The sequence below is a fragment of the Paramisgurnus dabryanus genome, chromosome 5 (genome assembly GCF_030506205.2).
Source record: "Paramisgurnus dabryanus chromosome 5, PD_genome_1.1, whole genome shotgun sequence".
Classification (NCBI taxonomy): domain Eukaryota; kingdom Metazoa; phylum Chordata; class Actinopteri; order Cypriniformes; family Cobitidae; genus Paramisgurnus; species Paramisgurnus dabryanus.
In genome coordinates, this window is record NC_133341.1 from 19,903,149 (window position 1) to 19,918,138 (window position 14,990).

The following is a 14,990-nucleotide window of genomic DNA, read 5'->3' on the forward strand; positions in this document are numbered from 1 at the left end:
ACATATCATGACATTTTATACTTACCGCACTTTTAAATAGATGTATTTTTCATGAATTTGTCTTTTAATGTAAACGAGGGGCACTCGACTTGACGCTTTATCGGAATGTGACTCTACTGTTTTAGAGAAGCAACAGTAGTTGGCAGAATGCTAGCAGCTATTTAGCTTGTGAAGTTGATAGCTGAATCACATTCATGCGGTCATAGATTAATATTTCAACGGATTCGTCCAGTCTCCTTTCTAACCGGTGAGTTGCACGATCATTTATTACGACTAACGTTATGTACACTTGGTAGACACTGACGAGTGTCTGACGAGTCATTGGTAGAGATTAGCGATCTAGCCGATGCAAGTTAGCTAGACATTGCTCCTAGACTGTTTACATAGCAGTGCTTGTTGCTAGTCTTAACTGTGCTTACTGTGTAAGTTGCTGGTAATGTCACGTCGTTAACTCCTAACCATTTCAGTTATTGATCTTAACCAAATTCACACTATACGCCATGCAGGCCACATCCAACCTGTCAAAATACGTGGTTTTTGGCAAACAGGAATTCACTCAGCATCCAACGAATAACTGTAAAGCTTTTATTGAAGTGAGCAATATTCGTTCTTGAATTTTGTATTGCCACTGTTGCTACTGTATAATATATAGCTACCCTAAATACACGCGACGCAATACATAAACAACAGTAAATACAGAACACCACGCCCCTTTAACTTTCTCAGTGACAAGCCAAACTATCACAGTACAATAATACGCTTGCTTATCTTATTTTAAAATATGTTTTTGCACAAGTGTGCAGTTTTATATAATAAAGATAAAGTTTTTTGCAAACCCACATGAAAAAATACTGTAGGATGATTATTTAGTTTTTACTGGTATTTACTATCGTGAACTGTAGTAATATATTTTCGTGTTTTTAAACTTTACTATAGTGATTATTAAAGTACTCTACTACATAGTTGATACTACAGATTAAATAGAAAACAGTACAACGTATAGCAATTACTAAGTTATATGTCCCAGTGTACTACAATCTATAATACTATAGTACAATTTTTTTTGTTTGGTATATCTTATCTTCGTGCCTTACATTTATACATTTGGCAGACGCATTCATTCAAAGCAGTGTTTTTTAAACTGGGGGCCACGAGATGGTTCCGGGGGCCCTAGTTTTATGACATTTTATAAAATTACATTAATTATACAATTATGTGCAATTTAACCTCAGAAAATAAGGCTACTAACAAACATCAATACATTTTATGATTTAAAACATTACATTCAAATTTTAAGTTTTATAATATTTAGTAATGCACCGATGTATCGGCCACAGATATTTATCGGCGGATTTTTGATGAATTTTAAACCATCGGCATATCGGCAATAGCACGAGAAAGGCCGATACCGATTGTTTAATTAACCGCTTAAAGGCAATGAGTTGCAAGTCTGTTGTTCAATTAAAATGATTTAATGTTCTGGTGTGCACTATACTTAAGCACCGACAGAAAACCTTTGTTGAGCTGGCTCAAATGTCTTGGACAATAAAAGAAACAGACTGCATTTAAGTGGGGGAAAAGAAGTCCAACTTTTTTTGAAGTAGCAATATTTATACTCCGTTTAAAGCAATAGCACTGGCATTATTTATGTTTATTAAAGAAATCCATTATATGTAAAAAAAAAAAAAAATGAGTTAGTGTTGTTAATAAATGAAATGCTGAATAGCAAAAACCACCTTTTGAAGGTTGTCATGTTGTCTTATTATATTTGTTTTAGCTTAATTTTTGCCTCCTCTTATTATGTTGGTCACTTGAATGTTAATCCAATGATCCAATCCATGTTCAGTAAAATTATTTGATGCAGAAATAAACTAGCTAATAGACCAACTGTATAGTATTGTATATAGTGTTTAATTTCGGCATCGGTATCGGCCAGGAGTTGTCTGTTTAAATCGGTATCGGCCCAAAAAAAATCCTATCGGTGCATCCCTAATAATATTTTATGTCATACATTTCATGGGGGGCACTTGTCTCACACAAGGGGGGGGGGCACACGCTGAAAAAGTTTGAGAACCACTGACTAAAGTGACTTAATGTGCAATCAAGGTACATATTTTTATCAGTATCTGTTTCCTGGGCTTGAACCCATGACCTTTGTGTTGCTAACTCAATGCTTGAGCACAGGAACATTGCGGAGCTAGAGGAATGCCTCTGTTTTATTAAGTTATTTAACAGTTACAACATTGCCTACAAGCATTTATTCCTCTAGTAATGGTGATCTTATCAGGTTTGTTAGTTTCTACAGGTGCAATTCATAAAAGATTTTTATAGCTTTTAAAAATAAAATCTTGTAAATGCACTTGTCATAGTGTAATGCTTCATAGCATTCAGAGAACTCAAAAGCAGCGGCCTCCCTAATTTCTATAAAACTATGACTATTTCTTAGATTGCATTTGTACTTATAACAATCTGAGTCATGTACCAAAGCTGATCTTTATCTCTCCATATCAATAAAGACCTGTTTGGACATTTGTATAATTTGTACATATCTGCCTTTACTCTCTTAGCTGTCAGCCGGATCCAGGCAAAGCTGTACCAGTTTTCGGCAGATGTTATTAGAAGGAGTTTATTTGGACTTGGAAGAGTTACAAACTCTGAATTCTTAGGCTCTGAATCATTTTAAGTATGTGCCTGTGCATAGTGTCATACGGATTCCAGTTCGGGTCTAAGTTTTCAGAGATGACTGGCACTGAAAAAACTTTAAAGGTGTAAAGCGTAATGTCTTCAATAAGTACGCGTAACTTTGCTGGATCAGCAAAACCTAGCTAAGGGCAAATCTTTCTTACTGATGATGACATAAATGAGATTTAGTATCTATTAGAGAGAACATTTAAGTGTTTTTTGAGGTGTTGCTAATTTATAATACATTATAAAAGTAGGTCAAATACCTTGTGGTAGTCACTTTTTAGAGCACGGTTTTGGCCACATCTTTTTATTTTCTGGAACTACACATTGGTCCTTCACAAGACGGTTTGTAAAGGATTAGGCTAAAGTTAGTTTCACAGTCAGCCTTAAAGTTTTGGAAGGATAGTTCGTTTTTTTTTCAACCCCTGGGGAGTCAACTGACATTGGCTTAACTTAGAACTTTCTTTTATTTGTTACATCATACTACGTTCGCTAGTATGGGTTCATCTTTACTCTGCTTCTTATATTGTCCACTGATTTTTCTGTGTTTTCTCCTGCTTTATAATGTAAAGCTGCTTTGAAACAATTAAACAATTGTGAAAAGTGCTATATAGATAAAATTTTATTTAATATGTGTAGCAGTAGTGTTTAAAACATATTTGACATTTTAAAGTATATAAAGACGTACAATAAGTAAGGAATAATTGACGATGGGCCGTTGTATTAGTTGATAATAATGCATGCCCATGGTGGTAATGTGGCATGCAGTGAAGCGGAGTGTGCATTATTTTCAAATAATTTAAAGGACCGGAGTCAGTTATTCTGCTTATACCACGGTTAACCACGTACATTGCTCTGGTTGTTATTATAAGACATTTGGCAGGTCATGTGTGTGGTTATCCAAAAATAATGCGTACTCGTGGAACATTTTTCAACCAATCAGAATAAATAATTCAACAGCCTCTGGTATAAAGGTAAAATAAATTGATTATTTTTGGATTTTTATTTCCAATTCCATCTAAATGCATTTTAGTGTTTAAAAATCTACTTTAGTATAGAAAACAGACTAAAACATACACAAAGCAAAATACCAGAAACAATAACCAGACACTGCATATGACTTGCATTTACGGACAGCTACTTGTAAAAAAAATATTATTCATACGCAGTTGCCATCTTAATTGTACTCTTTGCATAAAATATAATAGTCAGTTTTTTGTGCCTCTTGAGCTTTTTCGATATGGTCTGTCGGATGCAAATACTTGAATGATTGATATTATGAAGCTGAGTCGGACTATGTTTGGGGTGTGCTTTTATTTGTTTCGGGAGACTTTGTTGCCATGCATTGCTCATGGCTCTTTATGGTGCTGTCTTAAATGTTGGAACAGGTTTGCGATGTTGCTACATTTTGTTGCAATAATTATTTGACAGGTCTTGGTGACACCTCTTCTAGTGAAGACTAGTGATATCAGCCTCAAGTCAATATTCTGTCATGAATTAATCCTATGAATCTGGCTTTGTTCTGTCTTTTAATACATTTTTTGCACGCTGTATTCTCATAACCTGCAAACTTAACCTTTGCAATCAGAACTGTCCCATAACTTAAACCCATATCTTAAGCGATGCCTCTAGCCATTCTGGGGAACTAATCTATCTTATTGTCTTTAGGCATCCCAAACGCCTCCACCTGCAGTGAAGGATGGGTGTAAAGACCTTCACTCACAACTCCCCCAGCCACAGCCAGGAGCTTCTGGACAAGCTTAACACCCTGCGCAGCGAAGGCCATTTCTGTGACGTCACCATTCGCGTACAGGGCCAGCAGTTCTCTGCGCATAAGGTAGTGCTAGCTTGCTGTAGCGACTTCCTTAAAGCTAAGCTGTCCGGAAAGCCAGCCGAAGAAGAGACCGTAATCATAGGGGAAGAGAACAAACATGTTTTGGATCTTCAACATGTGACGGTTGCTGGTTTCGCTCCTCTTCTGGAATATGCCTACACGTCCACCCTGTCCATTAGCACTGAGAACATCATCGACGTTCTGGCTGCGGCTAGCTACATGCAGATGTTCGCAGTGGCCAACACTTGCTCTGAGTTCATGAAGTCTAGTATTCTGTGGAACTCAGGATCTTCAGGAGGAGGAGGAACTGGCAGCACCCTGCCCCCAAGTTTGCACAGGCCCCAAGAGACCCCTGAAGGTCATGCAAGTTGCACCCTTGCTCCTGTAGATGCCCTCTCACCGTCCCCCGTCTCCTCGGAGTGCAGCGTACCAGAGAGACCCATCCCTGTGTGCCGTGAGTCCAGGCGTAAACGGAAAGGCTTTGCCAGCCCACAACCAGCATCCTCTACCTCTCCACAAGTCCCCAACCCCTCTCCCTCGTCTTCCTCCTTTCCAGAGAGTTCAGCACAGACTCTGGAACCATCTCTGGCCTTCTCCTGGAATTACCCATTTGGTGTGGACCGGCGATTTACAGCAGAAAAATCTAAATTACCAGAAGGTCTCCTGGAACCATCTGGAGCCTCGGGGCAGGACTCCAGTGGACGGGCGCTGGTAGAGTACCTGTCCTGTGAGGGTCCACGTGGCCTGGGTGTTGGTGGAGCATCGGGTGTAGAGGAAGAAGATGACGATGTGCAGGTGAAGGTTGAGAGGTTAAGTGATGAAGAAGTGCAAGAGGCTTCACAACCTGTCAGCGCTCCTCATAGTTCTCTGAGCGACCAGCAGACTGTTCCTGGCAATGACCACACTCAAGAAGATCTACTCATAAGCCCCCAGTCCTCATCCATCGGTAGGACTCCTTTATACAACTTTACCTGCATAACAGCAGTATCTGTTCTTTGTTAGCTGTCAGTATTTTGGGATGTTGTTGATGTGATCCATTTCAATGGAAAAATCTCATTGGGAATTGGGACTGTTTGAGTAAAATTGTTAATGCACTTGCATGCCATGGCAGATGTATGTGACTTCCTTTCTTCAGCACAAACCAATTATTTTATATTACAGTTTCATTTTTCATCTTATTGTATTGGAACTACAATGGCGAAGCTCCAGAAAGCACATACCTCCATCATAAAAGTAATCCATTGGCTTCTGAAATGAAGCAATACAGTAGTTATGTGTGTGAGAAAACACACAAAATGTAATATTTTGTGCTTTTTTTGCGAAGCTAACACGGAAACAAACACATTCAAGCACTAATTTGAATTACGACTTCACAGTTATAACCTCAAATCTCACTGGCTTGAGGCTAGTTGTAGACATGCAAGAACCAATTACATTTCGGATTGTAAGTGTAAATTATATGCACTGCTAAAAACTTGTCAGTTTCTGTCTAGATGCAGTGTCAAATGAAGTCATGTTAAGACTTGGTTTACTGGTGGAGTAAAGCTTTATGAAGAATATTCTCCTCTCTTCAGGCTCCATGGATGAGGGGGTAACGGAGAGTCTTCAGTCCATGCAGGGCACTCCAAATACCGGCCACATGGAAGAGGATGAGAGGTAAGACCTATTTAGGTGTCTGTGTTGTTTAACGGATTTCTTTTATGATCTCTCATTTTTATGATTAAGTTACCTGGGCCGTACTGAGAAGGGATATCGTTTTTCATCTTTCTCATCATCATCTTTCTTCAAGTATACTTGTTTATAAGAAGAAGAGGCCTCTGCGATATTGTAGTGGCTATTAGGATGTAGATATCTTGCCAAGGGGCCAGAAAAGCTAGTTGGCAGGCTTTCTGGAAAGTTCTTGGACCTGAATTTCCTTTTTGGAATACTGGAAGAGTAAAGAAATGATGCAAAACAAATGGGGAAAAAACAGTGCTGTCCATCTCATGAGAGGAGTGCAATTTTATATGACAACTTGATATGCCTGACTAAACGTGTTATATGTTAAGCTGAAAGGTTTGTGGGGTGATTTTTGTGGATCTGTAGAAAGAGAAAACTATGTTGTTAGCCTAAAAGAGTCTAAAATCAAGACCATTAATCAAAACTGTTATTGTGTTATCTTATAAAGCACAATTTTTGCCATCCTATAAGAGCATTTCCTTATTACACTGTGCGACATGGAGCATTTAAATTTGGGTACGACAAGTATGTAGACCGTGACGGCTATGACATATGTTAGTGCAACGTCATTAGCATGCGCTACTGGTTAACAAATACCAATACGCAGGCGTGCTGCAGACGTGTCTAAAGAGTTTAAGATAAAAGAGACGCTCGCGTTTGCCAGATATTCGCTTAATCTTATGTGTAATTAGAGTTTAGTGTTAAGTAGTGGCTTGCGAGTATTTTGTGAACACAAGCATTTCTTTTATCATAAATCCTTTCAATGCGTGTGCAACAGGCTCATATTTTAATAAAAGGCATGATGCACATACTTCATATGATGCAACAAACATATTTTGAAATGACGAGCAACACACATGACACTCCGAACACCTCTCGGAAGAGAAGTCACTGGCCATCACTGCATAGGACCACCTATAAACAGTTTCAGCAGTAACAACATAAACAAACGGCTTTTGTGGTCAACTTCTGGTAAACTCCGCTAAGAATAAATAACAACAAAGTACTTTAAACGTAGTTTATTTATATAACAAGCAATATAAACAACACGTAGATAACCTAGAAAACAAAAACATTTGTTATTTTCGACAAAGGAATTTGTTCAAGAGTTCAGTTTAGCAATTAGTCAGAGCATTAAAAAATTGAAACCGTAAGTAAAGTTCGGACCAGACGCGCATCTCTTCACCACACATGCATCCAATGAAACCGTCTATAAAAGAGCCCTGATCACAGAAATTGTGACTATATTGTTTCACGATGGCAATCTTTTGTTTGGGACAGCCAAATATCTTTCAGTGTATCCCGGGCTTAAGTCAGTAAAGATACTGCTATTGACGGTTCATGTGACAACATGGAGTTAAAGATTTACATTAATTATTTTTGTTGATAGAGACACTCTATTTGCTGTCTTTTGTGATGTTCAGTTTTCTAGTATTTTATTTATTGGTTTATTTAGTGTAGAGTTAAGTAAAAATATTTGGTAACACTTTACAATAGGGATGTATTTGTTAACAATTATGTAATGCATTAGCTAACATGACCCATCAATGAACAATACTTCTACAGCATTTACTAATCTTAGTTTGTTAATTTCGAAATTTACTATAACATTTATAAAACCAAGCAATGATTTTATAAACATGAATGAATGCACTAACTGCTAACATGAATTAATGCACCATGAACTAGCATGAATCAGTCCCGCATAATCACCCAAAGTCTGCATATGAATGCGGGTACGCATTTTTTTCAAATACGCCGCACTTTCGCAGCATGAATTGCATATTTCCATGCGCAAAATATGCGGGGCTTGCATGATTTCATAATCCCAGCATTTTCGTAGCAAAAATCACATATATCTTAGCAGAAAGTTGAAAAATGTTGCATTTACCTCACACAAAGCAGCCATGTCCCCTGTTGCCATGGGAACGTTATGAAGTGATGTGATTATGTGACGTGAACATCATTGAAAAGCTGCAAAAGCTGAAAACAGTTTTTGCAAGTTCCCGCCGTTTTTGCAAGTTCCCGCCGTTTTTGTAAGTTCCCGCAGTTTTTAATTAATGCGCACTGTCTCTGAATAAATAAATTAATACAATTTATTAATAAAATGTATTCCAAAGACGTGAAAGAAAATATTTTTGTATTATATTTTGCAAACAAGTGATATTTTATGTATTATTATTACACGGCTCTCTGGAATGCTTGATTCTGATTGGTCAGTTGAGACATTTGCAGGTTCGTTCTTTTCGAATAATAACCGCTCCAAAATAATAACGCATAGCCGGTACTACTTTTACGAGTAAGATCGCTCCGCGCCAATAAAGATCAATAAAGATTACTGTTTGTTTGGCGCCATCTTGTGACAAACACTGGACAACCACGACAAGACACAGAGAGCTTACTGAGACTGAACTTGACAAAATAGAGCATGACAGCTACGAAGCCAACACACAAAAAAATACAGAATGGGCATTAAAACTTCTCAAAGACTGGCTAAAAGAGAAAAAAATGGAGACAGACAAGTATGAAGCAGAGGATCTTAATAAGGTATTACGATCATTTTATGCATCTGTGCAAAGTTTCGCGGAAGGATAAAAAATGTTAATTTAAAACAAATATGCCAATAAAATGTTTCAAATTCATATTCATGTCCAGTTTTTTTTCTTATGTGACAAGTAGCCGTGTAATAAGCGGGATAATGTAGAGTCAGCCGGTAGTTATCGGGAAATAAGCCCCTTCAGTGTGATACAAGACCCTCCGCTTCGCGTCGGGTCCTGATCACACTGTCGGGGCTTATTTCCCGATAACTACCGGCTGCCTCTACATTATCCCTTACTTATAATATTCTCTTATTAATACCAAAGTCCTTAACATTTACATTTATAAGGTGTACATTTATTTGTTCCATGGGAGTCAAACCCACAACTTTTGCATTCCTAACACACAGCCTGCTTACATCTGGTATTAACTCTTTCACCGCCATTGACGAGATATCTCGTCAATTAAGAGAAAACGCTTCCCCGCCAATGACGAGATTTTCCGTCTTTCCGCAATACCGCTATTATTATATTACCCTTCCGCAACGTTTTGAACCCGGAAGTATTGCCCTATGGCAAGCGGCTGCATGTCCGTGTCTGTTTTAAAGATCGCTCTGAATGGGATCTCTATGAAAAGTCCGTCACAAAAATGGAATTATCTCTGCTTTTTGCTCAAAATGTGGTGTTTTTGTAGAAACCTACCCATATTCAAAAGCTGATTACAAAAGAACCACTGAAGGTAGGATGAAACGTTTTTTTTTTTTTTTTTTTGAAAGCAGAGGGTCTGTTCTTTCATTTGGCATATTGTATGTTTATATATTTAAAGAAGAACATTTTCTGGAAGGCATTAAACTTTGGTGAAAATCATGAAAAACGCTGACGCTGGCTGGAAATAAAATAAAAAAAACGCTGGTGGTGGAAGAGTTAAGATGCATTTTGGTTGATTGCATCACCAAATTAAAGATGCTAAATACAGGTGTCAGTTGGGTGTGAAACGTTTTGAGCCCGTCCATTTTAAATCACACTCAGAGGTAGTCGAAAACGTATTCCACTGGATTGCTTTTGTGGTGTAGACGCGCATGTGGTCGAATGTGTTCGAGCAGCCACAAAAGACAGTCTACTCTCTGCCGATTTATCTAATGTGATGTACCTAGCACAATGTTTCTCCACTGGACATGACTTCTAGCACAAACCCACAAGTGTTCTGCGTGGTATTTAGACTATCATTGATACAACTATACCCTCTGCCTCTTTCATTTATGTTTAATTTTGCGAGCGTTGCGCAAACTTAGTTCGTAATTTTTTCTGAAAAATTTTATCTGAAAAAGCTCTTACATACACATCTACAAAACATTGTGCAGCATGTTTTCTAACCACACAAGCAGCAGACTCTGACATAATATTTGTGAGCTTAGATTTAAAAGCGTCACTTTTCCCGCTCATGTTTTAACGACTTGCCAAAAAACCATCCCCTCGAAGTAATCAGGATAGACATGAACAAAAGAGATGGATTAAAATGCCAGATGTCTCCCAGTGCTCTACCAGCTAAGCTACAGGAACAACACTAAAAGTCAGCGTGCAGCTGGCTAATCTAATCCTTCTGTCCATCTTCTTTCTTCAGGCTAGAAAATGTCCAGTATCCATACCACCTTTATATCAGCCCTTCCACCCGCCCAGGACTAAACGGTCCTGAACGGCCTTTCCAGTGCCCAACATGTGGCGTCCGCTTCACCCGAATACAGAACCTCAAGCAGCACATGCTCATACACTCTGGTGAGAGAGATTCTTCCATTACAGTTATTCCATAGATATATTTATACCACAGGGCTGTTAAATGCTGTATTATGATTGGCTGAGAAATGGTTCATGTGTGTGCAATATTTTTCAATAAATGCACATCTAACCTGTCAAATGTCTTAAAATAACCATCAGAGCAATGTCTGTGGTAACTGTGGTATAAGCGAAATAATTGACTCTGATCCTTTGAATTATTTAAAAATAATGCAAACCTGCAGTGTAAGCTTTACCACCTTGGGTGTGCATTATTTTTGAATAAATTGTTGTCAATTGTTCTTTACATATTTATTGATTTTAAAATGATTACCTTTTTGATTGCACATTTTTTTTTGCCTGTTGGTCAATACAGATAATTGTAGTATCAGAGAATCACAGACATTGAACCACAAACTTAGGGCTTTGTTAATTTTCTAATTATTAAAATTTTGCATTTGGCAGATGCTTCAATCCAAAGCTACTTACAGTGCAGTCAGGATATACATTTTATCAGTATGTGTGTTCCCTGAAAATCAAATGAATGACCTTTGCACTGCTAACTCAATGCTGCTCCCATTGAGCTACAGGAACACGACCTAATACGATGACTTTCATCTTTCCTGCCCTGCTCCTCCAGGTATTAAGCCATTCCAGTGCGACCGCTGCGGGAAAAAGTTCACACGGGCTTACTCTCTGAAGATGCACCGGCTGAAGCACGAAGGTAAACGCTGTTTCCGGTGCCAGATCTGTAGCGCCACTTTCACTTCCTTCGGTGAATATAAGCACCACATGAGGGTGTCTCGCCACATCATCCGCAAGCCTCGGATTTACGAGTGCAAAACGTGCGGGGCCATGTTTACCAACTCCGGCAATTTAATCGTACACCTGAGGAGTCTCAACCATGAGGCGTCAGAGCTAGCAAACTACTTCCAGACCAGGTGAGGAGGAGCTGAACATTTTCAGAAAATGTGTAGAAGTACGAATTTCGTTTTGTACGGTCGGCCGTTCATCCCATTTTGAGGTGGCAGATGCGTTTTGTGGAAGAACAATTGTGCAATGCCAAAGTTGAAGTGGCTTGTTGAAATGTTATTGTAAAAAATGCTTCCTTCAGATTAAATGCCCTTCCTGCTCAGTTTTAACAGGTTCACTGCAGTCCAGGGTAACGCCCAGCTCCATTGTGGTGTGTTTGGCAGAGCGTCTCTAACTGAATAGGTCTTTCAGGAAATCCTTGAGATCTCCTGTTCGAACGTCTTAGGATAGATACAATTCAAAATCACCACTGGTTATTTGCTTCTGAATAGCCGAAACACAAGGGTGCACACGCCCTTCGGTGTTCCTTTCATTCTGATCTTAAAATGACGCATCATATTTTCTGTTAACTAAGTACATTGTGTAGATGCGGTTAAGGGTTCTCAAGAGAAAACTTTGCTGTTTGAGAACGTAATTTCATGGAACAAACGCGGCTTTGATTCCATGTTGGATGTAGCAAAAGTTGGACTGTCTTTTAGGAAAAGATGCTCGGAGATGTAAACAGTCGAAGTGGTCAGAGAAATCAGTCCTTGTTTGAGTAATTACTACTGAATAGGTCTGAAGTGACCTTTCTTAATAAAGCTCTTCTCATAAGAGTATCAGTGGAATAACTGTTTGTAAGTAGACATTCATCTGAGGTAATCCCTCAATCGTCATGCAAGATCTTCATTAAAGCTGAGAGAAGGAGTCAGGTGCCTTTGTGCATTGAATTCTTGCTACATGTCGACTCCCATATGTAATCCAACTATTTACTTAACGTAAGCCTTCTCTTTTAGGATCTCAATGGTCTATTCGTCTTTGTCAAACAAAAATAAACAGTATGTCTATGCAAGCGATAGTTTGGCCTTCTCTCGTGCTTATAAAGAGGGAGAGGCTGCGCTGCAAATCCTAATGCAATTTTATTTGTTGTGATACGGGAAACAGCCGGCATTGCGCTCATGGTTTCCTATTCTTATATCAACATCCCATTTAGTGGGCAAATGCTTTTTACTTTGGTGATAGAGCATTGCAGTTTAACTGAATTAAAGTTGGGTAAGAAAAAGGTTCTAGATCAATGCAATGCCCTTACGATAACACCTTTTGAATTGGAAGTCATTGTGTGAAGAACTAGGAAATGATGTCAGTAGTAATTAAATTGTTTTCAATCTCACACTCATGGATTAAGTTATCAACGTCTGAATTGTGATTGCTTTCTATTTCACACTTTCTGCCAAGCCACAGTTGACTTTTGATGCTTTGATTCTGCATGCCAGGACTGGCTGTTGATAAAATAAAATAAAACAAGAATCCAAGTCGTTTTCCCAATTTGGAGCACAATCTTGGATGAAATGTAGCAACTCGTAAGAATATTTTGTTGTTTGTTTATTTTTGAACTTGCGACTGACTGGTTTGACATCCTCAGATTGTGGCTTCATATGAAAGTTTAGACGAACATCTTGAACACCCATCTTTTCATTCTTTTTCAATCTTACAAGCTTTGGTACAAGTGGTTTTCCTTAGCTGAAAGATATATTTGTAAAGATATGTCTGATTAAGCATATAAAACATGTTGTTTATATGACGGAAGTGCTGATTTTCTGAATCTTGCACTTTTTTCCTCCTTTTGTCGGTGCAGTGAGTTCCTCCTCCCAGACTACCTGAGCCACATGCAAGACGAAGAGGGGTTGGGACACTTTGAGATAAGTGAACAGACCTTCGAAGCCACGTCCTCCTCTTCTTCAGTTCAAACACCCGTCATCTCCCAAGTCTCTTCTACCATGAGCTATGACAACCACCATCCTGTACCCCCATCCCAAACCCCAAACGCCAGATCGGGGCACGGAGGGGAAGGCACGCCAGGCGATCACCTGAAGTCCACAACTGCTCTGCCAGACCAGGAGGAAGACGAAGAGGAAAACGAGAGAGAGGAACGAAAGCAAAAGAAAACTCTGGTGTCAATTACAATCGAGTAAAAAAATCATGTGTAAACGATTAATAACAGTCAATGTTTTGTGATCCTGTTGAACACACTGGGAATGCAACTCGATGTTTCTGTTTTTGACACCTTTACATGCGGATCATACTAAAAGATCATTACATTTCTATACTCCTCTATATTTTAAATGTGACCTTATTGCCAACTTATTAATATCTACAGTTGTAATGAGTTTGGATGCCCAATTACCTAATTTATTTAAATCTATATTTTGTAATAATATGTATATATACATTTTTTCTTTTAAATAACATAACATGCATCAATTGATTTTAGAAGAGAAAAGCGGCTGATCTACTTTAACTATTGTTATTATAAGCTTTACTGCATTACATTGGACTCGATGTACAATTATTTTATGTGATTCTCTATTTTTATCCCTTATTAATGTGGCAACTTAACAATTGCAAACTGCCCCTTCCAGCTGTTAAAAAAGCAGGAAGCTGTGACCATATCAAGACGTTTCCTAGAAATGTGAATGACTATTACTACCATGTGTGTTGTGGGCAGAAACCAGCCAGACAGCTGTCAAGTACGGAGACCCCTGAAGCTGGATTGCTGTGCATTGAAAGTGATCTTATAAGCTTTAGTGTGTTGTTTTGAATGAGTATATACGTGAGGAGATGAACCATTATCGTTTTTCCTGCCCTTCCTCTCTGCTGTATGTATAATGCTGCTAAATTTCGTAAACGTTGTGCCTCTTGCCCAGCTCTCTTTAGTTTGATCTGAAGAGCTGTACATGTTACACTTTTTGTTTAACATTCTCTTTTGATTACGACATGTGGAAGAAATGTCAAATGGGTCACATTTTAATAGAGTGGAAGGAAGGTGATATTTTCATAGCCGTTCTCGTTTTATTGCTGTTGGAATTATACTATGGAATTTTTCTCCATAACTCCATGCCATGGCCGATGCCGTAGTTGTAATACCTTGTGATTATGGCATGAGCCTTGATTGAAGATGAAGTTGCAACTGTGGAATATGTAGCATTTGTTTGGCTCTGTGGTTTCGCATTTCTTGCATCCTCTTGTGTGATACGGCAATCAGTCAGTTTAGAAGCTGCTTCATTCCAACAAGTATAGGGAACAAAGACTTTTTAATACGCTTTGTGCAATATGGTTGTGGATGATGTACTTAAATAATGTGAAGTAAAGCCTTTTATACTGCAGCGGACAATGAGCTGAATGGTTGACGGTAATGAAATAGGAGGATAATGGGTTTGGGAATAAGCTTAAAAAAAAACTGCCCTATGATGAACAGTTCTGAAACTGAATTGTTAATGTGTCCACACAACAAAAGAAAACCAAAATAGGGTTGGATATCATGGATGTCATTTCCCTTAGGATGACCTCGCTCATCTCACGCTCCATTTTTGCGCCTGTATCTCAAACTCGGTTACTTCATAGTCTGAGAGTTTGTAGTGACGCATTTACCATAA

At 38.6% G+C, this 14,990-nt stretch overlaps 1 protein-coding gene across 2 annotated transcripts; it reads left to right on the top strand.

Moving 5' to 3' along the window:
* The first annotated feature begins 140 nt into the window (after window positions 1-140).
* On the top strand, window positions 141-13,981 carry zbtb44 (zinc finger and BTB domain containing 44). 2 transcript variants are annotated; one of them, XM_065250212.2, is made up of 6 exons: window positions 141-247; window positions 4,354-5,465; window positions 6,094-6,175; window positions 10,397-10,548; window positions 11,186-11,486; window positions 13,193-13,981. In XM_065250212.2, the coding sequence occupies exons 2-6, from the start codon at window positions 4,385-4,387 to the stop codon at window positions 13,527-13,529; spliced, it is 1,953 nt and encodes a 650-aa protein (XP_065106284.1). In that variant the 5' UTR covers window positions 141-247; window positions 4,354-4,384; the 3' UTR covers window positions 13,530-13,981. The 2 variants fall into 2 exon arrangements, with proteins under 2 accessions (XP_065106284.1, XP_065106285.1); XM_065250213.2 differs by having other exon boundaries at window positions 11,186-11,269; window positions 13,193-13,353.
* The last annotated feature ends 1,009 nt before the right edge of the window (window positions 13,982-14,990 follow it).

What these genes read in the sequence shown, in the direction of transcription:
- zbtb44 (XM_065250212.2), top strand. Translation starts at nt 4,385, where the DNA reads ATGGGTGTAAAGACCTTCACTCACAACTCCCCCAGCCACAGCCAGGAG. An exon ending in CACATGGAAGAGGATGAGAG is followed by an intron (nt 6,176 to 10,396) that starts GTAAGACCTATT and finishes TTCTTTCTTCAG; the next exon opens with GCTAGAAAATGTCCAGTATC. An exon ending in GCAAACTACTTCCAGACCAG is followed by an intron (nt 11,487 to 13,192) that starts GTGAGGAGGAGC and finishes TTGTCGGTGCAG; the next exon opens with TGAGTTCCTCCTCCCAGACT.